The sequence below is a fragment of the Malurus melanocephalus genome, unplaced genomic scaffold, assembly GCF_030028575.1.
Source record: "Malurus melanocephalus ecotype Western Australia unplaced genomic scaffold, MMel_1.1 scaffold_457, whole genome shotgun sequence".
In the NCBI taxonomy this organism is placed as follows: Eukaryota; Metazoa; Chordata; class Aves; order Passeriformes; family Maluridae; genus Malurus; species Malurus melanocephalus.
In genome coordinates, this window is record NW_026623689.1 from 70,698 (window position 1) to 98,173 (window position 27,476).

General features: G+C 48.1%; 1 protein-coding gene across 1 annotated transcript in view; it reads right to left on the reverse strand.

Annotated features, from left to right (window-relative positions):
- Positions 1 to 27,476, reverse strand: part of ALPK3 (alpha kinase 3) — a 32,812-nt gene that overhangs the window by 4,900 nt on the left and 436 nt on the right. Inside the window, exons 2-5 of the mRNA XM_057380529.1 lie at positions 14,538 to 14,659; positions 7,830 to 7,947; positions 5,621 to 6,641; positions 710 to 2,543 (exon numbers count right to left, since the gene is read on the reverse strand). Of these exons, the coding sequence (XP_057236512.1) occupies positions 710 to 2,543; positions 5,621 to 6,641; positions 7,830 to 7,947; positions 14,538 to 14,659 (3,095 nt within the window). The remainder of the gene's footprint in view (positions 1 to 709; positions 2,544 to 5,620; positions 6,642 to 7,829; positions 7,948 to 14,537; positions 14,660 to 27,476) is intronic.

Genomic DNA, 27,476 nt, shown 5'->3' on the forward strand with positions numbered 1-27,476 from the left:
AGATCTCAGAGCTTCCCTGGGATAGCGTGGGATACAAGTGGTACAAATTCATTCAACAGTGCAGCACTGCAACACCCAGCAAGGCTTGGCCAGAGGAAATGCAGAAAAACACTATGCAATATTGGAGAAAACATTCATTTCCTGAAGTAGGGATTTATCAAGGTTAGCCTTACTTTGCAAGAGTGCTGAGAGTATCACCTGGTTCTTTCAACACCAGGATTATGCCTTTTTTAGTTCAATGCCACAAGGGATCAAATTAGCATTGACCGCAGACGTGGAAGAGGAGTGGGCACTCTGTGATGCCCACTGAAACATGCATGGAATCATGTTTTGGGTTCAAAGGGACTTYAAAGACCACCTCATTCCAACCCTCTTGCAATGAGTGAGCAGGGACACTTCCCACTCAACCAAACAGTATCAGGCTTGATGAGGACCAGAACACAGACCAAAATTAAGAGGATTCCATGATCCCTTGGGCCAGGGAAGCCCAGGCTGTGGAGAAARCCAATGTCAGAGCTGCTGCCTCTTGCATTTTTTGACCCTCCCTGCACAGGGGCAGAAGTCTTGGGAGAGACTTTTGGCTTTCACACTGCCAAAGGCTGATGCTGAAAACTCTGCAAATGCTCAAAATTCATGTGGCCCCAGCTGACTGTCCCTGGCTCCCTTTGTAGGCAACAAGGAAATGCATAAGGATTATCTCTTCCCTCACCTTTAAGTGGGTTATTTGTTTTCTGGGACTCAGCTGGCTGTGCCTCTGGCTTAGCATCTTCAGGGACCTCTTGGYCAGCAGTGGTGTCACCTGCAGGTTCCTCATACAGCTTAGGAACCTCCAATGTGGCCATCTTCCTCATGAGGGTTGGAGAGCACTGCTCTGGGGCAGAGGATGGAGCTGGGGCAGGAGATTGCAAGAGGGATGCATTCTTCCTGGATTGCCGTGGTGAAACAGTTGGACTTCGTGCATGCCCCGTGCTCCCGGGGGCCACATCCTCTTCCTCCCCGACCTGTTTGGGTTTTGGCAGGTATATTTTGCGCCGGGCTCCCAAAGCAAGTTCTTCTGGTGTGGCACAAGGTAGCACTGCCAGAGGGTCAGCAGGGCTCTCTTCAGAACTCACTGGAGGCACATCAGAAAGATGAGGAGCCACTCCTGATGTGGGCATGCTGCCCACCACAATGGAAGGCACTGAGAGCGGAGGTGGCCCCTCGGCCTCAGGAGCCTTCCAGGTGCGCCTCTTTGGTGGCACAGGTTGGCAAGCCAGAATCTCCTTGCTGGTAACAAATTCCTCGTTAATCATGCCYGTGATCCGTCTGGATGTCCTGGGGGTCAGAGGCAAGTTCTCTGCTGTCTGGAAGAGCTGGTTGTTCTGTACCTTTTCCAAAACTCTCCTTGAGGTGCGAGGGCTAAGGCCAGCAATGCCTATCTCTGGGATCATGCCTTCCCCTGCATTTGGCTGCTCCTTGTCCCCAGAGTCAGTGTCTCCTTTTGTGGCATCCTTACTGCTATCTGACATTTTTAGAAGTAGCAGCAGGTAGTTCTTTAAGGAGGAAACCAGGTTTTTGTGCTGCATTTTCTCTTCCAAAGACATCTCCTGAGATGTCTCGGAGCCAGGCAGGACCAGTGGTACCTTTGGCTGAACCTGAGAGACTCCTTCCCAAGTCCCTGAAGATGCTGCTGGTTCCTGGSATGGAGCTATGGCTGTCAGCAGTCCTCCCTCCTTCTCCTGAAGTCCCATGGGCACTGGTTTGGCATTCTCCTCTAACGCGCTGGCTGAAAACACCTCTCGCGGGGCAGATCCATCTGTTGCTGTGACTTCTGTTTCTCTACTTGCAGGAGGCAGCAGCTGGGCTCCAGATGGGACCTCTACTGCAGTGGCTTCCATCCCTRGGGTGCCACGAGCTGCCAGCAGTGCGTCCCAAGTCACCGATGGCCTCCCTGCAGGGGCAGGATGCAGCTCTTCCTCGGCAAGAGGAACTGAAGGAGGAGCTGCCATTTCAGTGTTCTGATGTCCCAAAGGTGCCCCTTCTGCCACCCTGTGCACAGCCCCAGGACGTGGTTCTGCTGCATCACTCTCTCCTGACCTCACACCAGGATGGCTCCCACACAACTCTGCTCCTGCCTCTTTGCTCTTCCCATCCTTGACTGTCTGACATGGGATTTGTTCAAGAGGAGTGTTTTCGCCAGGTTCCGGRGGACTCAAAGTTTTTAGCAAGGATTCTTCCCCACCTTGGTTTTTGTTCTCTTGTTTTAACAGTCCTGGCTGAGTCTCTCTGCCCTCAAGAGCATGGGAATGTCTTTCTGCCTGTTTCCTAGGGGGTGGGTGCTGCTCGCCAGACTGCACATGGTCTGGAGATGGTGCTGGGGGCTTTGGTGGCTCCTGAGGCCTAAACCGAGGATTTGTCCTTTTCACAGAACCCCTGGTCTCCTGGCACACAGGCACCTCTTTCCTGACCTCCTCTAGCTTACTGGCTTGCTGACTAGTCTCTGTGATTGGACTGGATACTAGATGCTTTAGGTCACCAGGAGACTGTCCCACTCTTGCTGCAATCTATTAAAAAAAAAAAAAAAAAAACAGAAAATTAGCATCATGTTACTGCCCGGGTCTGCGCAGCTGTACTTGTGGTCCACTTGTACCATATGGCACTGTGCAACTCCTTGAGTCAYGAGAATTACCCCATTACCAGCGTTACTGCGTCATCCACGATCTTCAGGATTCAGCATCACCCCACAGGAGTGCGCCCCACCCATCAGGCTGCACAAAATGTTTCTTCTTTTAATCAGCTCCAGCCCTTCTGCCTTTCAATACCCTTGCCAAGCAAAGAGGCAAGAGATCTGCCTTTCTAAATAATTCTGTGGCTTTTAATCCAATCTCCTCTGACTCAGTGCCTTCCCAAGGAGTAAAACTTTGCAATTTTTACCAGCCATTGCTGAGACCTTGTATAATTTCCTTGCTGTTTCTAAAGACTCAGTGCTCCCATATCTCCACTGCAAGATGGGGCAATCAACATGTCACACACTAGCAGGATGAGGCTGCCCAAGTGATTTAGAGCGAAACTGTACTCCCTGACGTTACCAGCACTATTCAACCATTCTGTTTCTCTGACGTTTGGGAAGCTCAAATGTTTCCGACCACAGCTGCACCCAGCAGACGTGTCAGCGAGCTGCCTGCTGTGACAGCCAAGCTTTATCCCGAGGAGAGCTGCCGAAATCCTGCAGCCAAGGGCAGGATCTATTTTTGTAGGGGAGGTAGCAATAGCTGGTACACACTCTGCCTGGCTGATGCTCTACAAGWATCACCAGGACAATGGCAGGGGGACAAGGCATTCACACAAAGCGTCCCTCTTACACCCTGGAGGAACTGCTGCTAAGGACTTTCTCCTGAGGTCCCTGGATTGAGCTTTAAGCCCCCCAAAATTAAGGCCATGGGAAAGGAGGAATGTGGCACTTAGACCTCTATTTTGTGCTGCTTTTGCTTCATTTGGTAGCTTGGGGAAAAGAGGAAAGGTAACACCAGTCTCTCAGCAAGCCCTTCCCCAAGCAGATAAGGCAATCATAGAATGGTTTGTGTTGGATGAAACTTTAAAGCCCATCTCATTCCAATCCCTGCCATGGGCAGAGACAATTTCCACTATCCCAGGTTGCTCCAAACCCCATCCAACTTGGCCTGGCACACTTCCAGGGATGGGGCAGCCACAGCTTCTCTGGATGACCTGTGTCAAGGCCTTATCACCCCATCAGCCAAGAATTTCATCCCAATATCCCATCTAACCCTGCACTCTGACAGTGGAAAGCCAATTCCCCTTGTCGTGTTACCCCAGGCCCTTGTCCAAAGTCCCTCTCCAACTGTTATGGCAACACGTGTAATGAAGGGTTGGGGTGGGGGAAGCACTATTGGAGGCCATTCCTGCYCACAMAATTCAAGAAGAATAATAAAATCATCAGTTTAAAATGTAGGCAAGAGTGATCACCATGCAAATCCAGTTTCTTCCCTGCTCTTGTAGAGAAGGATGTTCAGGACCTGGCTACAGTCTGACATTGTGCTACAGATTAATCCAGCTCAGAAGGGAAATTGAGCCTGAGGCCCAGCCATGTCCCAAGGCTGGGAAAACACTCATGCTATGACCTTTCTTGTTTAAGAGGAAGAATAAAAATGAAAAAGACAAGTAACCCCTGTCCTSGGGGGTGAAAATATCCTGAAACATGCCTGGAATCAGCTTTAAACCAGCTTACTTGCTSTCACAAAAGCTTGAGGATTTTCCCCAGCAGCACCAATAAGCTGAAGCATTCAAATACAAATCAGAAACATTCTCTTTTGTCTCCTCAAAGGCACACCAGCTGACAAGTCAGAGGTTTCCCTCTGTGAGTGGGGTTTTAAAAAAAAAAACCTTGATGCACTCACAGGCTCAGGGATGACAACCCAAGCCTGGCTGCTGCACATCAACATTTTTCCGCCGTTTTTGGGAGCAAGAGGTGTTAAAATGAGCAGAGAGGGGAGAAACAAATGRCTTCGTCATGGGCTGGCACGCACAGCAGTAATTTCTGCAGCAGTATATGATGCTGGTGGGTCAGGCTGAAGAGAAGTTCAGGGCACTGTGCAGCAGCAAGGCCAGAACCCAGGTGCACACTGCGTAACACAGCAGGTTCTTATCAGCAAAGCTGCTCCCACCTATGGCTAAAGAAATTTAAAGGATGACTGAAGGGTTTTTTTTTGCACTGGAGCACCCATCAGTCTCTTACGCTTTGTGGATTTTACCACTCTCTGAAATATGTGCATTACCTACTGAGCGAGAGGTACTGCACCTGGAACCTTGTCTATACCGAAAGTRTGCACCCACCACGGCCCAAACTCCAAATCCTGACTACACCTGCAAACTGGATTTGGAGAGCCTTTTATGATAGAAGGGTTCATTAAAGAAAATAGAGAAAAAATAGTCTGGTAGCTTCCAGTCTAACATTTTCATGGCAAATACTTCAGGTTAGGTGACAAAAATAGCAGTTGACTAAAAGATGCTCTGAGGGTCAGGAGCAGGTGCTGTGCCCTGGTGCTTCATCACCATCACAACGACTCTCCCAGCAGAGCTCTTCCAACAGGGATGAGCCAAAAAATAGTCCAGACCTACTGTAAACAAAATTCAAGGCCCTGAGGGTGCAGCTCATATGGTACCTGGCATCCCCTACTCATCTACACGGGGGCTCKTTAACAGAAGCTCGGCTCCCTTGTTAAACTGAACAGATGCCATCACAAGGCACCCACCCCCAGCTATAAATACCCATTCAGTGCTCCCTGCCGACCTGATCTGAAAACATTTCGCATGAGGTCAGCCTGCCTATTAAACCAGAGAGCCCCAAGCCACTGAGACCAGCTGCTCGAATGGCCCAGACTTACATCTCTCACCACCTCAGCTGACATTTGTTTGGAGATGGGGTGGAAGCTCTGCTGTCTGGGCTCACAAAATCCAGAAAACCCTTCTCCTGGGTGCTTTCACCAGCGGAGAACTGCGGAGCCTTGGCAGCAGATCCCATGGGGTACAGGCAGCCTCCCAGGCACGGTGCTGCAATACAATTGCWCAGCACAGGTATTTTCTTGTTGCCACCCCTGCATTGGCTGTTGTCTCTCCTAGTTACCTCTTTGTTTTCCTCCAACTTCTGCTCTTGCTGCTGGCCTCTCTGTCCCTCGGACAACACAGGTCCTGCCTCCAACACCTCAGAGGACAGTGGAGCATTCTCTGTCTGTCTGCAGACTGCCACTGGCTGCAGGACAGCCTCATGCCTGGCCTCGTCCGTTGCTCCCACCTCCTTCTTCCTTGCCTCTGGTTTCACTTGCTTATCGAAATACAAGTCCTTTAAAGAGAAGCACACATCGTCACTGGTTTTAGTGTCCTGTTTCACAGCTTTCCCAGGCTCTTTGACTTCTGGACTGGTTTCTACTTCTTGATCGCTTGCTGCCTTCACACGTGCATTCCTGCGTAAGGGGACAGGAGGAGCAAACCTGGGATTTGAAGACAGATTGGCCCTATCTCTCCCACTTTCTTCTCGCTTGGAAACTTCCTGCGTTGCTGCTGAAGGACCCYCCACCTTCTTTTTCTTTTTAGCAGCAGAGTCTTTTGCCCCTGGCTTAGTCGCCAGGTCCTCCACTGTCTCGTAGATGTAYGCGAGAAAGTTGCTCCCGCTCTCCTCCCCACTTTCCAAAGTGGCATCTCCATTGGTGGTCACCTCTGCTTTCAGAGGGGACACCAGTTTGTTTGGGAAGCCTGGCATCACACTGAGTGGCTGCTCCTTTGTCTCAGCAATATCCTTGTGTAACCTGGACTGTGAATCTGCAACGTGCACTTTTGCTGCATCTTCCTTCTCCCATGAAGAGTCTCCTGATTGGAGGTTCTGATCTCTAGCCAGCCTCCGCTTCCTCTGGAGTCGTTCAGGGCTCATTCCCTGCAATTTCTCCACTTCCACATTTTCTTTTCCTCGTTTCTTGCCTTGTTCTATCTCTTGCAGCTTTTCTTCAGCTTTTCTCTTGATTTTGTCAAACCACTTCTGRTGGATTTTGAACTCCGTCATGGTTCCCACTTCCAGCACACCGGAACAGGACACAATGCCTTTGGTATTTCTAGCTGAGGCCTGGTAAATGCCTGCATCCTCCTCCCGGCACCTGGAAATCAAAAGCTGTGTGTGAGACCTACCCATCCTCCCCAGGATGCCCACTAGACACACAAGCATGCACACTCTCCCACTTCTTGCTCTAGAGAGTCCAGAAGATGTGCCCACAGGACATCTGGAGGCCTTGAGCTGGCCTCCCTCTCTGGTTCTGCCTGCTCTCAGCTCTAACAGACAACCAAGTTTGACATTAAATTTGTCCTAGCTCCACCCTGTGATATGAGGGCTRTGATGGAGGAGGAACAGGCAGCACCAGGCTTCCCAGCTGTTCTTGGTCACAGACCTCTGCAGATCTTTTTCTCTCAGCTCTACACAGCCACATGACATTCCTGTTCTTTCTCTACCCTACTGCCTTACCAAAGCCTTCCCACCTATGTCACAGGCACCAGCACTAGCACCTGCCTGCATCCCTGCTGTCACCCCTTGAAGGCACCTAACACAGAGATCCCACTCTTGCAAGAGGTGACTCAGCCTCTGATGGACACTGGAGCACAGCTGGGGCAGCAGACAAGCTCAGGCTAGAACGACAAGGATGGCAGAACTATCAGCAATATAATATTCTGCATTTTCAGTAAATGCCACACCTGTCTGACATCCCAGATCCAGGACTCAAGATGCAACAGGTCTCTGACTGCTGGGGATAAGGTGTGCCTGGCTCTCCAGAAACGCAGTCCTTGCTTAAATTTAAAAAAAAAAAAAAGCTTGTCATCAGGGCTGGATTAAGGAAACCCTTTATTTCATTAGTCAGGGCTAAAGCAGCCCTTTCCATGGTGACATCTCGGAAAGACCCGCCTGGGCCACGGCTGTAGACCTTTCCTTGCTTAGGACGCTCCTACTGTTTATACTTGGTTCCCTGGACCATCAYCTTGGAAGCAGATAGTACTTTGCTCACCTTTGTCAGCCCTAATACTCAGCACTGGAAGGCTCCAGGGAGAGGGATTTCTCCTTCCCTTCCTATTGCTTCCAGCATGGCAGCTATTCCTGGATGCAGTTATAGAYCTCACACTGGTGACTGGGGAGCCACAGACGGAGGGGAAGGGTCAGCTGTGAACTTGCAGTGTGGAGCAGAAGGGGCCAGCACAAGTGCTGGGGGGACATCAGTGTTGACCGCTTATCCAGCCACCGAGTACACACTCAGAACTCCCATCACCAAACCCAGCCACTCTCCAGCTCCTTTACTCACTTGTAGAGCTGTAGAGTGTGGCGGTTTCCATGACGGAATATCTCATACTTGGGTAAGCCACAGTAGCGATCCATCTCCTCATCATCCTTGTACCACGTCACCTCYGGCTGTGGGTACCCTGGGGAGGACATGGAGGGTGCAGAGGGTGAAATATTCCGCACAGGAACATGGCCAGCACGGTATCAGCAGCAGAACAATCCAGCACACCAGGACAGATGCTATTCTGGGCTCACCACATTCCTAAATTACACGGCAGAAACAGTGGAAACTTAATGGGCTTATCTCAGACTTTTATCACTCCTAGGAATAGGGCTATTTTTGAGAAAAAAATCCTAGCACTTCATTCCTGAACAGAGGCGAATGGATCACACGCTCATCTCCTGTAACACTGGCTGGGAGAAGGTGAGCATGCCGTCACTTTTATGAGAAGAGGGATGTTTTGATGAGGCCAAGGCTATGGCTGGAGAACAGGCGCTCGCCCCTCCATGGAGCTCTCAGCATTTTGCACAGTGTCACAGCCTGTAAGCTGATCCGAAACTTTCCATTGAACAGAAACAACTTTGATTGCATCACAGTCAACTCAGTGTCCTACAAATGTCACTTGACAACAGATGTCACCTGCCTTTTCAGTAGAATGACATCATGATGTGTGTGACTGGCTGGCTGGCAGGCTGGGCACACAGCCACGTTCCCCACCAGTGGCAGAGGTGTTGGATTAGCATGTGAGTCCCATATGGACCAGTGCTAGCCACAGCTTCACTGCTCASTGATAGCAGTTCTAGCTCAGATTAAGAGAAGTTTTCATGCAAAAACTGCCCGAGCCAGCAGGGAKTTCTGCACTTTACTCAGGGCTCACTGCCCAGACAAGCCAACCCCCAGGGCATGGGATGAAAGTTTCAAGGATCACATCATGCCTAAGCTACAGTCAATATGCTCAGCAATTGGTTTGAAGCCCCAAGGCATACACCCAAAGCTTATCTGCTGCAAATGTCCCTGCAGCCAAAGAAAGGAGTCTTTGACACGCTCCTCAAGTCCACTAGACCCCAAGGATCACCCACAGCACCCCAGAATGTGGCAGGGATCRGCTCCCATGCAGATCCCTGGCACAGGGCCAATGAGGGATTCCCAGGAATATCCAAATCAACCCAGTGGCTCTGGAGTAAGAAGGCAGGGACAAGGTGCTCTCTGGCTACTTCCCAGCTACCAAGCCACAGGTTTCAAGGCTAACCAGGACCCCARCCTCCTTCTCTCACCAGCCAAAGACATTGTCAGTCCATGGCAATGTCTGAGCCCCGCTTACTCCATCATGTTCTCATGAAGGTCCTATAGTAGAACTGAGACTCCAGGAGCAGAGACGTATCAGCAGGAATTTGCACAGGTTTTGGTTATTCCAATATGCCTTGGCCCAGAAAAGCAGCATATGCCAAATCTCCTCCCATAGTGCTTTGGCTCTCCTGTCCCCAACCCTTGCTTGTGGTGGCTCCTCAGTGTCCTCTGGCTCCTAGAGGGATTTAGTCCATTGAGATCAGACAGGGCTGGAAAAACAAGTCTCAGAAGCTTTTCTTTCCTGAGCAGYATCCACCCCCATAGCCCAGACACCCCCCAGATTGTATTTTACACTCTTACTCTGCAGTGCCCCAGCAGCCCCCCTCTCCATCTGTACATCTCACACATGGTTTATTGCCTCAATCCCCTTCCACTGCTGCCATCAGCAGCTTTGGTTTCCTCTTGGGTAGTGCTTTGTTCCTCTTCTTCTGCAGGAAGCCAAGCCTGCATGACTTTCTCCCAACACCCTTCCTGCGAGGCACTCTGTCCTCTCCMTCTGCCCCACTTTTGTCACAGCCTGTTCGTTGCTGCTGCTCTGACCCCCCAAACCAGTTTCTAACAACATGCAAAGCCCTCAGGTGCTTATGGCTCAAGTAAATGAGCCCTAAACTGGGAAATGGAGAAAGCCATGAGAGGACCCTGGGGATGGGATCATCGAAGATTGATGCTGCTGCTTATATTTTTGATAAAATATTAACTACTGACTGTACTTGGCAGCAGGACCCTGAGCTAAATGAGCCTCTGGTGAATTCTTTCAGCTCAGGGATGATGAATAAAACAATTTCCATACACAGCTTGCATTGTGCCCAGCACAATCAACTCTTCCCAAGATCTGTTCTGCAAGCAAGACCTTCAGGAGGCCCCCACAGCCATCCTGCAGGGAGCTAGCAGGTGGATTTTCCTGACACCCTAAGGAACAGCAGTCACAGCCCTTCATTCTGGGAACTGCCAGCAGATAGTTTCCGAGAAGCCCTGTGATGTCCCCCTGTGGCCTCCACAGCTGACTTCCATTCCCAGCTGACATCTGCTGGAAAGAGCTGCAATGTCCATAGCTGTRCAGTGTCTGGAGGAAGGGCTTTTCCTCCTGCTAAGCTTAAACTCCCTTTAACCTGTAGCACTTGTGTCCTTGAGGCTGCCTGCTCTCTCTAAGGAGCTACCACCATGCCAGCCCAGTGCYAGGACCAGCTCCCACTGCACGCACCAGCCTGCAGCCAAAGGGAGCTGGAAGTCTGCAGGCAGGCGGATGCTGAAAGGCTTCCTACCTCCCACGCAGGGACAGTGGCCCCAGCTGCCTTTCCAAACACCATCCATCCCTCCCCAGGGGCTGCAATCAGAGCCACGTAGGGGATGGAAAGATGTCTGTGCAGGGAAAAGTCTCTCTGGCGYGGGAAGGGGAGCTGCTGCTGACACTGCTGAGTGAGGCTGAGGGAGGCTGCTGGGTGAATAAATTCCCCTGATCCAGGGAGAAAGAGGGGTCAGCCATCACTCCTAGCACATCCCCTGCAGGCACAGCATCCACAGCTTGTCCAGTGGGAGGAAGTGGAGCCAAGAGCTCCATCTGTGGGCGCTGCCATGCTGCAGGCACCAGATACCCACCCTTAGCATGAGACACCCTGGGCAGCCACTCACAGACCTGCACTCATCCTTCCAAAACCCATCACTGCCGCAGCCCCCAGTGCAGCTGGTGCCGAGAGGGATTTGGTGGCAGCTGGGCCCCTGCAGCCCCCAGCCAGAGCCCCGCAGCTGCAGACAGAGTGGTGCCAGGTGCTTCTGGGACGAGGGCAGGCATCCACTCCACATCTTTGGGTCCAGCAAAAGGTTTTTGGGAAGTGTGTCTTCCAGCAGTATTGCTCCAGGGTGATGGCCAGCCACTGCAGGATCCTGGAGACTTTTCCAAGCAAGGATTTTTTTCATGGAGATTGCCAGGTTTAGATCAAACATTCTTTTTCTGAAAGCTGTTAAAATCTGAGAAGTCCTCAAAGCTTGGTGACCGTATCCAAAACAGTTCTTAAAATAGCAAACCAAAACAGTTCTTAATATATCTATCCAAAATTATGCAGAGAAACTCTGTTTCAAGTAACTTTCTTACTTTTTTTATTTTTGGGGTCAGGGAAGGAGGGGGAGTTAGTCTTCTGAAACTTGGGAAGGTGGTAAGAGCTTAGAACCATTACACAATCTCCACAGTTTCTACTCTACACTACCTACAGGGAGTAGGGACTTCAACAGTCTTGGGAACACAATTCATGGTAAGATCTTATCCTTCCTGGTTTCATGGATTTAAATCCCTTCAGCACACAAAGACAAGGAAGCTTCTAGCAATGCTGACAGGACGTACAGATACTAAGAGCAGTAGCTCCCAATGCCACTGTGAGCAGTGCTCATTCACCATCCTTTGCTGTCCTTGGCCCCAAAGCCAAACCTCCTCATCTCGCTGCAGCTTACTCTTTGTAGTCACTACCCATCCCCAAATCCCTCTCACAGCCCCTGCATGTCTCCAGACATTCTTCATCCAAATACTTCACTCTCATCCTTCAAACACTTCCCTCAGAGGGTCACCAAAAAATGCAGCAAGTTGAACTCCTTTATCTTCATTAAAATCCTCATCCACAAAGCATATGACTGTCTACTCACCCTACTCCAACATTCTTCCCCAAGCCATGGGCAGAGCCCTTTCCCCTCTGTACTCTTCAATAAAAACCATGGAGGCAGTGATGGGATCAAGCTTCAGAGCTGATGAACTGGGAAGCCAATTGAAGATCAGAGGGCTAAGGAGGGCTGAACCTGGCTAACGAGGGCTGAAACAGCACTCAAGAGGCAGCTGTGCAACAGTGGGGCTAGTGCTGACATACTATGGTCTTGGCTAGATCCAGCCATCACCTGTCCTAGCCTGACTTACTCCCTAACAAGCAGTCAGAGACTTAGGCCACTTCATCCAAGCTGCCCCATTTCATCAGCTGACATCTCTCATTCCCAGACAATACTACACAGAAGCGACTAAAAAGTAGGAAAATCCTTGTGGCAGCACCTCCACTAAGGGCCACCTTAAAGAGAGAAGCCCAATATCCACTCACTGGGAATGAGCTGTRGTGACCCTTGAGATCCTGAAGTCCAGACAGACCCACCAAGGTAAGTATTTGGTGCAGAGATTTGGGATGAAACCGCACAGTAAATGGAAATATTCTTGTTCCCTTTTCTCACATCTCTCAGAGAACAAAAGATGAACTWATTTTGTCTGAAAAAGAAACATCTCATAACTCATGCAGAATTTGACCCAAAAAATCAAATCAGACATAGCAGGGGCACCAGTAGCAGGCTGAACTAGACATCAGCAGGAAAGGAAGGTTTGTGCCTCCACACAAAGGAATTTGCCTCTGCCTAAACCYCTCTTTCCCTGCCTGCACCACTCAGCACATTCTGGAGATTGGATCTTCAAACACTTCATCCTTCTGTGTTCCTAGTACAGGCCCAGCAAGTCCTAGGCCAAGTGCTCCCAGATGTGGGACTAGCCTGTAGCTCTCATTATTGCTCAAGAAGCAGCAAAAAAAAAWATATTAAGATGCTATTGTAGGTCATGTATCCATATTTGTGTCTTGACCGTCAAAACAGGAGCAGGTGACTGTCTGCCCTTTGCCTCCACCAAAGTGTCCCTGGACTCCAGCCACAGTGCTGGGACTGAGCTGGCTCAACTATGGTCCCTGGCCAGGGATGCCACTGCCATTTCCCTGCTCCCAGCAATGCCTCCCAGCTGAACACAAACATYATGGCTGGGCGAGATACCTCAACTACAAACCAGACACTGCAGTCAGAATATGCTTTCCACCTCCTGCCCCTCTCCCAAAGAGATCCCGAGCTCCTAAAGCAGTCCATAGGACAGTATGTAGGAGATGCCCATCTAGCATAAGTGATCCAAGGCTTATTTTAAAAACATTTCCATTAACATTTCTAATTTTGCATGTTTATCAATTTAAGTGCATAGAGACATCCCCCAACCTGGTTTACCAAGCACAAAAACACCATCACACATGCTGAAAGAGACTCATTGACAATTTCCTTCACTTGAGTAGAAAATGAGGCAAGTTCAGGTCAAGTTTTCCACCCAGGGCAACACCCCAGGAAGAGACGGAATTTGTTAGAAGGAACCATCAACCTCAAGCTGCAGCTGGTGAAGATTTAAGGCAGTGGGAGAAGCCAAGACTCTGGATTTTCCAACATACCTAAACATTTTCTCTTCTCTACCACCTGCAGAATGGTTTGTTCCATGGTACCGCACAATATGTCTTTTTGCTTTCACTGAACTTAAAATGGGAAGAGCCCTTCTAATGACTCCCCCAATACAGGGTTTTGGAGGCATCTCCCAGCAGCCCCCTCTGGCCCCAGAAGCAGCAAGCAGCGCTCTGCTGAAGTTAAGCCTCAATAAAACCAATAGATCAGTTGTRCCCCTGCAAGTTCAGGTCAGCCTTCAGAACATGGGAATCCAGAAGAGAAAAGCCAAGAATTCACAGCTGGCAACTCTTGGACGGACTGAGGCTGTGCTTCCTGGTGCACCATTTATTTCCAGCCCATTTCTAATAGCAAACTACATTTCCTTAAGAAAGCTTTGGTCCTCATGCCTAAGAGGCTCACTGGATACACTCTCTTCCTTCCAAAACTTACAAACTTGTTTCATGTCTCTCACTCAGTAACTAGTTGGACTAACTAAGACAAGTTAGGGCAGGAAGGACCAGAGTTGTTAACAAGTACATCGAGAGAAGAGGTTTTTGAGTCTCCATATTTAAAGAATAAAACCTCATCAGCGAAGTAGCTATTTGCCTCTACACCAATGTGCTGCCATGCCACATCACCACAATACCATAGCACCAGCCCTCTTTTTCGGCCTGTCCCTCTTCCTCYTCCTCTTCTTGACTTAATCCCTTCCTGCCCAAGGGGAGATTTTAGCTCATTGGACCGTGATCAGCTTTTATTTCAGATGTTGACAAACACAGATGTTCGTCATTGACACAAATGTAGCTTGTTCTAACCATCTAGAGCCAGTAAAGATGGACAGACCTGACCCTAGTAGGACAGCCCTAGTCTTCAAAACCGCACATTCCTGAGTTATGGAGTCCAGGATTAGAGAAGCAGATTAGGACAATAAAATGTAGATGGTCCATGCCATTTTCTGGTCTTTCATTTGCCTTGAGCTGTTAGCTTATGCCCTTACCTCTACACGGTCAGGTGCTTCCCACCTCCCTGATATTAAAGTCATCATGCAATTGCTGACCCTCTACTTGGCATTCTGGTAACAGTGGGCTTGTTATCCTTGTAATCACTTGCTGCAGAGTTTAACTGGCACAAGTCCAGCAGGTGAGGCAGGACCAAGTTATTCATTGAAGGCACTATTACCTGTCACTATGCACGTGAATTTAGCATCAGAGTCCTCGGACACAGAACGGGATTTGATAGTGGTTTCAAATAGTGGCTGTGTTTCCTCCGTCAGCTGAGAAATGATTGCGCAGAAGGTGCTCCTGGAAGATTCAAGAAGCATTTCTTAGAGATAAAAGCACCAGAAAAATCAAAGGGTCCACCTTGTGTCTCACCTCAGCAGCCTGTGTTCTTGTTCTCTGTGCCCTCTTCCCACCCATCATCCCTACAATTGCTCACACTGTCAGTGTCAGAGCTTTTTTGACCGATCACTCCCTCCTGAGATGACTGTCAATTTAAAGTGTCATTTGGGAGCCATTCCCTTTTGTCTTAGCCCTTATGGCTATCGGGGCAATGAATGTTGACCCAATGAATGCATTTCCATGTTAGCTCTTGATTACACCAAAGGTATCTTTGGCCAGCCAGCAGGCTTAGAGCTCCGCCTACCAAAGTCAGCTCCCACTTCTGAAMCATAAATGTTTCAAGAGTTATTCTGTTCACTGGGATTTCTCTTTGTTTGTGAAGAATTTGTGTCATTTCAGGGAAAATGTGAATTGAATGTCTCCTAAGCACAGCAGCCCTCTTAGAATGAAGAAAAGCTGCCAGCTGTGGGACAGCTCACTGAGGAATACCTGAGTCTGGCTAGCTGCTTTCTGAGCTCCAGAATTAGCTGGAGATTCCCTGCTTAACCCCTCACTGCTGCAGGTAGGCACTCACACTCCCTACTTCAGGYTCTGACCTCCAAGTTCATGCTGGGACACCCAAATGGCCAGAACTATCCAAACAGTGTAATCTGTGATGGTCAAAAGTGGACCATGGATTCTCCAGGTATTTCAAYACTGTTCAATGAGGGCAATAAATCACAATCATATTCATCCAGCACTGCCAGAATCACTGAGAGAGGTCACAGAAAATCTGATCTTTCTTAAAATAAGGGAAATTATTTAATTCCAAATTGGGCTTACATTCAAATAATGCTGAGGCTCTTGGAAGGGAAGAGCTTCTTATTTAATTTCTCCTTCTGCAATTAAAATACTACGTATTTACAATAGGAGAAGGGACCCCAAGGTCTCAAGCACAAGGACATTGGRAGAAACAGCAAATATTACAAGAGAACTGGTAGCTGGTAGCTCTATTTRTATCATTTTCAGAAGATAAAAACATTTCTTAAACAAGTGATCAGCTTGTAGAAACATGCAAGGGAAAGGACAAATGCCCAAACCACTCGTGATACAGCTCCACCACAGGCAGAAGGGTTCAGAGTATGTGGTGGGGGTTCCATGATGAGTACCCCAGCCTCACAAGCGGCCCTGGCTTGCAGGCAGGATGCTGGTGCTGCTGCCACTCATGCTCTACCTGCTAAGGAAGCAAACTGGTTCAGGGCAAACAAAAAACCCCACATTTATCATGACCCAGCAAGGGCAGGTGCACTGACAGGGACTAAGCACGCATGGCTGAAGGTGTCAGGAGAGCTCCAATCACAGCAACTGACTGTTCCATACACCCTGAAAACTTACCTGGAGACTGCAGTGTCATTATTTTCCTTCTGGCTTCCTGCTAGAATGGGTTTGTAAGAGRTGCAGGGAYATGAATCCCTGAGTAAAGACCCASTGGGATGCAGTWGRAACCTCACCCAGCTCCCAGGCACCKTGTGTTGGATGAGGGTCAGGACAGGGGATGCTCAGTATGTTGCAAACTTGACTCATCTACTGAATAAGGGTTATAAGCACGGTATGTATCCAAACATGTGTGGGATGGGGTAAAAATGCCAAAGTCCACAGCTCAGATTCTTTTCTGTGGAAATCAATGGCTACTGGGACACTGGCCCTGGCAAGCAACTCTTCACTTAAYTGTGGGGCCAGGAAAGGGCTGTGGGAATCAAAAGCTGTTTCAAACCAGGGCAACCTTTCCAAACTCCAATTCCAGGAAAAAAAAAATGCCCATTTCCACAGAGCAAGGCAGACAATCCAGTATAAGGCAGTTACTGGTAGGGTTTTGATGCTCCCTTCAATACAGACCCATGCCCCATACCAGTAAATGCCTTTCAGATCCACATAAAGGAATTTCCCAAGCATCAACCAACATTTCATACCCCAGCAGGAGGGCAACCGGATCAGCATCTTATAATCAAGTGATGCACACACACATAGTGACACTCAGGACCCAGTTTAATCCSATGCCACCAGCACCAGCAGGCAGCACCAGGAATAAGTCTGGTCCACTCAGTGCAAACCCCACAATCAGCTGGCATACAGCAAAGGCTACTGAATGGSTTCGGAAAGCAGCTGTGGTTGGAAGCTGGGGGCTCCACAGGCTCGGCAGATGATTCAGAGACTTGCCCAATGACACTTGGCAGGAAGCCTGAAAGGTCTATTGAGTCTTTCAAAGAAACAATTGTTCTGGTCACAGTAGGATTTGAAGACTGGCACTGTGGGGCTCTCAGCTGACTCAGTCCAGCTGCAAGGAGGCTTGTCCAATTCAAATTGCTCTCTAAACCAGTAATTCAGAGGATTCGAGGAACTGGACACAAAGCAMTAGCCACTTTTTCTCTGGGCCTTCCTGAAGCTGCATCTTTGGGGCAGAAAAAGCCCTGGAAGAGGCCCCCCGCAATTCAGTAGCCTTTTCAATTAAAGAGGGATTTCCATACAAAAGCCTSCTGGAAAAGGAGATTTGAGAAGTGTATTCCTCTTGTCATGATTTTATTTTTCTGACTTTTTGGTTAGAAGTCCCAAAACCGTAGAGGTATTCTGGAGAGGCCTTTCCCTCCACGGTCATTCCTCTATCTGCCGCTGCAGCAAACCAGAAACACCAACTGATTTCCAAATGCGTTCTTTTGCTGAAGGGAAAGTAGAGCTGAACAAGTGCATTTTGGGGCAGAGTCCAAGTGAAYGAGGATCCTCACAACAATGGCAGGGGGGAAGAAAATTTTTTCTCTGGATATCTCAGGGCAGTCACATCCAATTTTTAATGTGTCTGTATGGAAGTCTCACTTTAATATAAAGAAGTAGCTGAACACCCATCCTTTGGCTGAGAAAGAGGAATATTTCCTGAACCTTAATACAGGAATTATGAACATTCACTTTTCTTTCTGAAGTTCAAGCAAGTATTAGGGATCAAATCATGCAGAATGAGGCTGTTAGATCACTTCAGGACCCTCGACTGATTAATTAATTAATTAGTATCAAAGCATCACAGGTTAATTAATCTGTGCAGACAGATTCAGAAAAGTGTTTGGTCAGAGCAGTTTAATGCAATGTAGTTTTACCTTCCTAAACTGGAGGGAGAGAATCTGCTGCTTGATAAGCTAAGCAAAAAACAGCATAAAAACCATTAGAGAGACAAGCATGGAAAAGAGCTGAAATAAACAAACCATTACAGAGACATATTAATGATGAGTCGTTTTGCAGAGGTCAGAGTTCCTATTAAAAGAAGGTACAGCTGCCTTAGGCTGCCTGCCAGGACGAGCAAGCCACATTGTCAATTGAAATCATAGGCTGTAAAAATGAAATGGTCGTTAACCGCAGTTCATCAGTGTCAGGACATTTTACAAGTAGGTTTCCAAGAAGCAGCACCTTGAGCCTTCCATGCACCATCCACAGCATTGTGCTCAAAGCAGGCAACTCCACCACAGGAGACGTCCRGTTAAACGCAGGCAGGAGTACGGACCTGACCAGCCCAATTCCCAGCTGGCAAGCAGCTGGCCTGAACTGGGTGCCCTCTGTGCTTCCAAGGACAGCTCCTGGGAGAAGCTGAAAACTCTCTGATCACTAAACATCACTTTCCAGCTTGCCAACCAAACCACTAAGGTCTGGCAAAACATTAAAATAACAGAAGTAGACTTTACAAGAATCTACAGGTTTTACTTTCTTTGCATTAACCAACTCAGGGAACAAAATCAAATGCCCAGGTGGCTACTTACCAGGGGTCACCAGCCCTCCCAAAGGAGTGTCTTCAGAGACTCATGTCCTAGCCAAAGGGCCATATTACCAGATCGTGGCGGCAGTACCCTGTAGGCTGTAGGACACAACCTCTGTGCATTGACCTGTAGCAGTCAGGAACAGCTYCTCAAACCTTGAGCTCACCCACATGGCAATCAAAAGTCTAAAACTAACTGGGCACCAGCATGTAAGCTCAGTGATTTAATTGCACTGAGGCACATATTATGCCTATGCAACAACCTCGCCAAATATCCTCAAAAGTCACTGTAGCATAGGTATCCCCTCTGGGAAGTACCATGCCAGACTGCCACATCCGTCCATGCAGACAGATCAAACCTTCTCAGCCTCTCTTCTGAAGACATGTGAAATACCAAACTTCAGTGCTCTAGGATGGTGCTACAGAAGACAGCAGAAAGAACTCCATGGAGGTTCACCTGAAAGTGCACCTCTTCAGGTCTCTACCTAAATGTGTGAGGTCCAGTATGAACCCCCAGCAAGACTCCAAGTCTTGCCCTAAGGAAGACCACAGAGAGACTTTGAAAATTGCTCCTGTCAGCTGTACATTCCACCTGTGGAGGCAGAACCTCCATGTGAACACTAAGAAAAAAAGTAGTTCACCTTTAAGTCCTGACACTTAATACAAATAGTTTGCACATTTCCATTAWGAAGAAAACCTGAAGTGCTCACTGACTACTCTCCTTCAGGAGAGCAAAGACAGCAGAAGTTTTGGACAATTGGTCAGGAGTAGCTTTAACCCAACACACATGGGGGGCACTTGGCCTTTTGGCAGCAGCTTCACCCTCTCCACCCCCAGCCACACGATCCTGCTCCATAACCAGTGTCAGCTGCTGGTCATGCAGCCAAAGGATGTGCAGGTTGGGTGTGATCCAGCTGGGAAAATCAAATGCTCACAGTAACAGGCTGAAGATCACTCACTCACCTGATCCATCTTTCTTGTGCYGTGCTGGTTCATGGGAGAAAACAGACAGAAGAGCTGCACTCTTCCAGCTGAGCCCCACCTCTTGCAACATCCCTATAAGTTCCATGCCCTTTCTGGCACTGCAGGCACAGCTTTGTATTACCTGCTTTACTGACCAGAACCTCACCTTGTCTTCAGTACTCACACACACCCTAAGAGCTTCCACAGCYCAAACTGCACCCCTCTGCTGGGGGCTGCACTCTCTCACCCTGTCCTGAGCTCCTGGGGATACAGGTTCCCATTTCCCACACTCCTCCCAAGGAGGACCACCCCAAGTGATCGCAGGGACAGCTGTATCCCTGTGCTSTGGGCTGCCCCCAGGCAGCTGTCTGTCTGTAAACACAACTCATGGGTTTAACTAGTCTCAACCACCAGCTTCTCAGCTGTAAACAAACCCCAAAACATTTTGCTTACTACTGCAAGGGAAAAACGTCTTTTTACCTTCCAGAARTACTAAAGACCTTGAGGGAAGTTTCTAAAATCCTTGCTAGCTAGAATGCTACTGTAGGCAGYGGTGTGTTTTTAATAATGATTTCTTGCATAAGACAAATACGTATGTATCTTGGCTTGGATGTGAAGAAAATAGGAGGAGTCAGAACAAAGGCTGGCTGTGCCACAAACCCCTTGTGCTCATGGATGTGATCAAACAGTAAGCACTGACAGTGGTTTTTTTTTTTAATCCCCAGTATTAAGATAACATGGGTTTTATTCACTGCACATCCTGAGACAGTGCTGAAGACTAGACTAAGGGTCTCTTGAGGACTCTTGATATTACCAGAAGAAAAAGTATTAACTGAAGTTTAACCTCAATATGCTAAATTTGCTTTTCAGACAGGAGATTTAAGCTCCAGAGAGCACAATCGAATTGTGGATGCTGCAGCCAGCACAGCCCTTCCTGCAGGCAGCTGGCGTTTCCCTTCAATTACATTCCAGCATATCCATGTAGAGCCGTGACAGCAGAACTACATCAGAACTCAATCTACCCCGCTGAAACATGGGGCTCCTGAGCAGGGCACCAGACACTCCAGCGTGCYGGGTCTGATCCCTCCTGGGACTGGGCTGTTTGTGCCCCAGGGACTTATTAAGCACACACAGCACAGGGCTCTGCTAATGAAATGCAGCATCAGCAGATGATGTGTCTCCCTCGGGCAAGCTCAGGGCCATTACAGTTGCTGAATAAAGCCAAATGCTTATGTTATCCTGAGGTACGCATCTAAAGTAGTGAATCAAGGCCTCAAGTATAACTTTTCCTTCTTTTGGACAAGTGGACTTCAAAAAGGTCTGCTCCAGGCATGTCTAGCACTGGTGGGATGAAGTCTCCTTGGGCACTTCCCACTGATGAAGTGAAGCTCAGCTTTTTATAATCTCATTCTGAAAATACAGCCTTGTTCTTCATTGCTGGACCATAGCATTATACCTCTCTATGACATCCCTTCTTACCAGTCTCAGTTCCTTGTTAAATTTCATTTTATCATATGCTTTCAAACTCCTTTGGCCATTTGTCATCCTCTTAAAGGTTTTAGCCCTTCAACTACTCATCATTTTCTTCAGAAGTGAAGATAGCCTTCCCCGTTTTTCATGCACTTGCCAAATTTCAGTCTTGCAAGGTCAGGCAGCTGAAATGTCAACACCACTCACTTTTTTTAACCACTCAAGTTGATCGTCTGGTGTGGTATATCACCCCACTGGCACTAGAAAGTTAACTGCTTGAAAACCATAGATTTTCAGCCTGGYACCTTTTCTAACCTGCTCATGCAATCACTCTCTTTTTGTATTTCTTATCCCTGAGATATAAAAATCTCTCCTTCCAGTTCATTCCTCGTGTAGAAGTGAACAAGAGCTCAGGAGATCCTTGAAATAGGCTTAACAGTGGCTCCATCCTCACATGGACAAGCASCTGGACTTGAGCTGCCTGAACCGCAGCAGAGATCAATATTTTTCGGTGCTTCTACAGCATGAAAATTGACCCACACAAGCTGTCCAGTGAAGGACAAAAACAGCAAAACACGCCCATGACAGCAAAGCTGAGAMTTCTGAGTTACGTTTTGAGGGAATCAGCACTGCACAAAAGCTCCTTGGGAAGCCCACRGAGAGCTAGGCAGCCTGTCCATCCCAGGAACCAGACAGAGGGACTGGCAATTCCCTACGGACATTTCCYTTTACTGGCTCTCTCATCTGTGACATTATTGGGCATGTTTTGCACATGCAGACTTCCAAGTACAAGATTTCCTATGAAYTTGTGTGCCTCCAAGGTTAAGAGAGAACTTGAGACAAACACAAACCACTCCGAATCCCACCTCAGCTGTCAGCAGCAAACCCTTTTCAACATCTAAAAGCCAATACTGAGGCTTTTATGTATGCACGGTTCTGCTGACGGCTGCCTTCCTGCCATGTGTCCCACTCCTTATCAAGTACTCCCTGTATACACAGAATGAGTGTGCTGGTGTTCATATACCATGGCAGAAGCTATCAGCAAGCCCGTGATAAAACAGCTCTGAGTGCTGTGCTGCTGTACAAGGCACATTGTTATTTCACAGACTGGAAAACAGATGTATTGAGTCTTTGCTTGTCAAGGTCACAGACCAAATAGATTCAGAGATGCAGAAATACGGCATTTTTTTCTGCAAGTAATTTACTTTTTGCTGAGATGAACATGGACTTGCATGTAACAATTCGGGGTAGATTTCATTAAAAGAGAAGGTGGAAAACAATAAATTAAGTTACACATTCCTGTATCAGCCTCTGTAATGCTCTGAAGATGGCTCAGATGTGTGTATTTTAACTCTGAATTATTGCTGCCTCTGTGGTCCAAATTAAAGTTAGAAAGACACCAAGGAATGAGAAATGGCAAAGAAAAGCAAAGTAAATATTGGACAATGAGATGCCCAGGAAAGGCGACATCCTCCTGGCAGCTCACTATGCATAAAAAAAGAAAGAATTGAAAATAAAATTGCCTGTAACAGCCCCTTCATCTTTCTCTTCTTGGACCAGGCGATGCTGTGAAGTGTGAGACTGAGTCACTATGAGATAACCTCATTCACTCAAAACTTTGCTCCCCTCATCAAAAGAGAGCAAGAGWAGAGCATCAATTCCATCTCCTGGGAATTGCCTCTGCTGCGGCACAAGAGATGCCTTATTTGGAGATGGCCACACTCTCCCCTCCATGCAATTACATGGCATCCCTGGCCTGGGAAACATCTCATTTTATGAGGTTTCCAGAGAAGAGCACAGTTCTCACAAGCGATATACTCTGTATTTTAACAGTGGCCTTGAAGGGTATCTGCTCAYCAGCCTACACACTCGGCTCTGCTTGGCTTTCTAGGGGATGTGGATGTATGCAACCTCTAGAAAGSGAGCTGAAAAATCTCCCTTTGGAATTGTTGGGGATTGCTACTCAGAGTACACAACCACTAATAAGCCCCACTCAAACCAGAGGCCACTGTGCAGGAAATTACAGCAATGGGAAAAAGTCACCTCCGTCCTACAGGTCACAGGGTCTGGGGATGAGTCATTGACGCCTTCAGTTTTGCCTTTCCAGTGGGTACTGACTGTCCCTCCTTCAGGAGTTTGGACACTTCCATCCCACAAATCAAACTGACTGAATGCTCTCAGGTGCCACAGCTGGCATCTGACCAACGGGTTAYACCACTCCCTGCCAAAAGCAAAGTTGGATATTACAGGTGCCCAGCTGCTAAAGAGCAAACTCCTCTGAACTAAACCTGCTTTTCAGGAACCAAGTGCCCCTGAGTTTCCAGCACACTTTATTATAGCAACAGATCTTTCTCCTTCATTTGATATTACATGCAAAGCAAGAAGGACAAGATTGGGAATGGTTTCCAGCCAGAAGAGCCAGGTGGCAAGGCACTCTCCTGAGCTCAACTGTCACCCCAAACACAGTCATCCAAGAAAAGATCAGAGGCAATGTCACTGCACTCTATAAATATCTGCTTATGATGCAGCTATRACAGTAGAAAGATATTTAAGCAAGGAGGCAATGCGCTAATGAGACTGAGGAGTAGACACTTGCATGAGGTAAGAGGTGCAGGTTGCTTCCTGCAGAGAGGTCTGCCTAGCACTATGATAAAGATTTTACATAAAACTGCATCTCTCTGCACAGTATTCCCCAGACTCACTAGTTCTTAGAAAAAGGACACTTGAAAAGATGCCTCAAGAGCTGTGGCCCATGAATGCAGCTAAGGCAGACCCTAGACAGGACTGACAGCTCCTCTCACTTCGTGAAATAATTATAGTCAAGTGCCTTGAGATATAAGAGGTTTGTTCAAAAAAAAAAAAAAAAAAGAAACAGCTACCCCAAAATAAAAAAAAAAAAATCCTGTCAGCAGCCAGAGCAGAAGGCAAGTCACTGTGGCCATAAGCTGCTCCTCACACTGTCCAACATCAGGTATGTTAAAAGACCAGCAATGGAAGGAAATTGAGCTGTTTGCTCACAGGGAAAATCCTTCCAAAACACTGGTTCCTGAGGTCACAAAGAGTAAATACCTTGAATATTCTGTTTAATAAAAGGATGATGTTCTCTCTATGGCCATTTTCAACACCTCTGGTCTTTTGGGCCCTGTAGCACCACCTCTGGAAAATTCTACAAGTCAAAACCCTGAAAAATCATGTTCTGTTTACCAAATTCATATCCTTCAATTTACATGACATCCCTTCCCTCCTACAGGATGAGGGAGACCAAGTAAGACCATCCAAAGTGCCCTCTACATAGAATCACAGAATAGTTTGGATTGCAAGGGACYTTAAAGCTCATCCATCTCGTTCCATCCCCTGCCATGTGCAGGGACAACTTCCCCTCTCCCAGGCTGCTCCAAACCCCATCCAACCTGGCCTGGAACACTTCCAGGAACAGGGCAGCCACAGCTTCTCCGGGCAACCCGTGCCAGGGCCTCATCACCCTCATAGGGAAAAATTTCATCCTAATAGCCCAACTAACTGCCCTCTGGCAGTGGAAAGCCATTCCCCCTTGTCCTGCCACTCCAGGCCCTTGTAAACAGTCTCTCTCCATCCTTCTTTTAGGCTGCCTTCAGGYACTGGAAGGCCACAAAAAGGTTACCCCAAAGTTTCTCTTCTCCAGGATGGACAATTCCAGCCTTTCCTCATGGCAGAGGCATTCCATTCCTCTGATAATCTTGGTGCCTCCTCCAGACTCGTTCCAACAGCCCCATCTCTTTCCTGTGCTGGGAAGCACAGAGCAGAATGTGTTCATAAGTCAACCCAGAACTAGGGATTTCCAAACTCAATTTCTTTTCCTAAAAATCTTTCCATGTTTGCGTGTACCTCTACCATGTTGCTACACTTTCTACTGCTTAAAGTAGAGGTGAAAAGAACGGGCAAATATTTTGGTTAAACACACTCTATACATACATATGAAGACAGAAAGAGAAAAACATGAAAAGCCCCACATTTTCTGCAGTCAAAATATCCATTTTTGTTTTCTAACCACCACAGCAGCTTCCCACGGCAATCCTTTGTCTGCATCACTTGTCCCACTGCCTTTGTTAGCTTCAAACACAGCAAATCCAAATCCATTCTGTATTAAAGAGAGCTGCTCTGTGTTATCTGCTGCTCTGCGTATTGCTCGTCTTGCTTTTCAAGTTCTCCCAGGCAAGCTCTCCAGATGTTCTGGATTTAATTAAACTCGTAATTGCTTTCTGAAAGTCTCCTTGCTACACCATTCCACTCACTTTCCAGAATTGTTATGATACATTATTTAAYTACAACACAAAAAGCCTCACTTCACTCAAGTCCATGCCCTGCAACTCAGACAAGTTTCCAAAAATCCTGGCTCAAGCCTTCAGCACTTGTAGGGCTCTGCAGGRAACCAGACTTCTATATGCCTCCTCCCTAACTCATTAGGGAACCTGGAAGTTACCATGAACTCAGGGAAAGGTCAGTTTTGACATTTAGCGATTATTTAGTCACTACTTCTTACAACAGAAGAAGCAGAGAGTGGAATTAAGAGACAAAATGAAATTGTCTTGCCAAAGGCTTTGATGATGATTTACATAAGTGGGTTGGAAAAATGAGTGGAGAATTTGTGGAAACTATGCAGCTGATTTWAGTGTCCCTTTGCCAGCACGGAGCTCCCATGGATGGAAACTGGGGTGCAGCCACAGCAGCATTARATTGACAAGTTCAAGAGGTTCAGGGCTCAGAGCTCTGCACCCCTGGGCTGGATTTACCATGCCTGAGCCACCGCCTCAAGTGGTGGTACAGCCAGAAGACTCCAGGTGCACTGCCTGCATGGGTGCTACATCACTCCGTGCCTTCCTCAGCAGAGGAAACTTCAGGAATCCAGCTGGGAACACTGAAGGCAGTGTTTGCAGGACGGATGTACCCTTCTTTAYGGTTAAACAGATTAAAGCTGCAATTTGAGCTTAGGTAGGGGTATAAGAGTTAAGCTGTAGGCAACCCAAACACCTTAACATCTTCTTTATTAAAGCCTCACTGCTGTAATCCACAGAATGGAATCACTAAGCTCATTTAAGGGGTTTCTCGTCCACAGTGCAATCGGTGGCCRCAGGCTATGGACCCTGCATGGGCATTTACTGAAGATGTCACARTGTGCAGCCAGTCTGCAGTTAGCTCACACCCCAGCACGATACCAGCACAAAGGAACTGAATTTAGGCCACTCCACTTTGGCATTACCCCAGTTTTAACACCTGACTTCCAAGCAGGGCTTTTTTATCTCTTTTAGTCCTGTGTTTATTTTTACAAACGTCTGACTCCTTCAGGCATCAATGTTTGACACACTGGAAAATGGATTATTTATAAACCATCAGCAGGAAAGAGGCACACTCGTTTGGAGAACTCGTAGACTGAAGAGCATTCCCAGTGAATTCAAAGCAATTTCAAGGCTTTTCTGAACACCTCACGCATTCATCGACACCTTGGGCACTGCTGACATGTCACCCTGTAATTTTGTGTTTGCTAACCTCAGTCAGGGTCAGCTGACAGCGTGTTTATCGTATCTTCTCCCCTGCAAACAAAGCCTTATTCCTAACCCAGACCCTCTGACGGAGGCCATTCCTGATCCAGGAATGCTGTTCTCGTTGCAGCTCGGCCCCTATCTACATTGTAGAAATGCCTTTTTGGCAGTAAGATAAGTCACCCGCACACAGAGCCCAGTGGGCCCCTTGCTCTGGCTASTGAGCAGCTTCACAACAATGAAGGCAGTAAGGTCAGTGCTGTTTCCTCAGTTTAACTGGAGACACTCGTGTTTGTCAGGATTTCAAAATGACGGCTTGGACTGAAACTTCACTGCGGTCTGCAGCTTTTTCATGAGGGGAAGAGGAGAGGTAGCACTGATCAATCTGGTTGCTGGTGACCAACAATAGAGAGAGCAGCATGAAGCTGTACACGGCGAGTTAAGATAAGTTAGATTATTGGATATTAAGAAAGGGCTCTTCAYTCAGAAGGTGGYARGTCACCAGAACWGGCTCCCCAGGGCAATRGTCAYRGCCCCAAGGCAGCCAGAGCTCTAGGGGTGTTCGGACAACGTGCTCAGGCATAGCATGGGATTGTTGAGGTGTCCTGTGGAAGGCCAGGAGTTGGACTYGATGATCCTTGTGGATAGGATATTCCATGATTCTATTCTATGATTCCACCAGTTCACACACTTGCCCAGCCATACATGTCAGCAAAGTGCGATGCCCAAAGGCCCTGTCCAGCAACAGCCGCGACACCCTCAGCTCACTCTGGGGATGCGAGGKACTGGTCCTACAGCACACCAGCTCCCCTGGAGASCCCAAGTCATCGCTCGGTTTCCCCYGCTGGAGCAGCTCCCYGGGGATGGCCARGCCCATTGGWTACACCACTTGCATTTGGCCTGCCCCGCGCTCCCTCAGGGCCGGTGTCGCCTCACGGCTTGGGTGAGGGCCAGCCCGCTTTGCCCGCTCCACCCGCGGCCGGCCCGGCCCGTTTTGCCCGCTTTGCCCGTCCCTCCGTGCCCCGCCTGTCCCCGCATGTCTCCCGCAAGCCCCGCG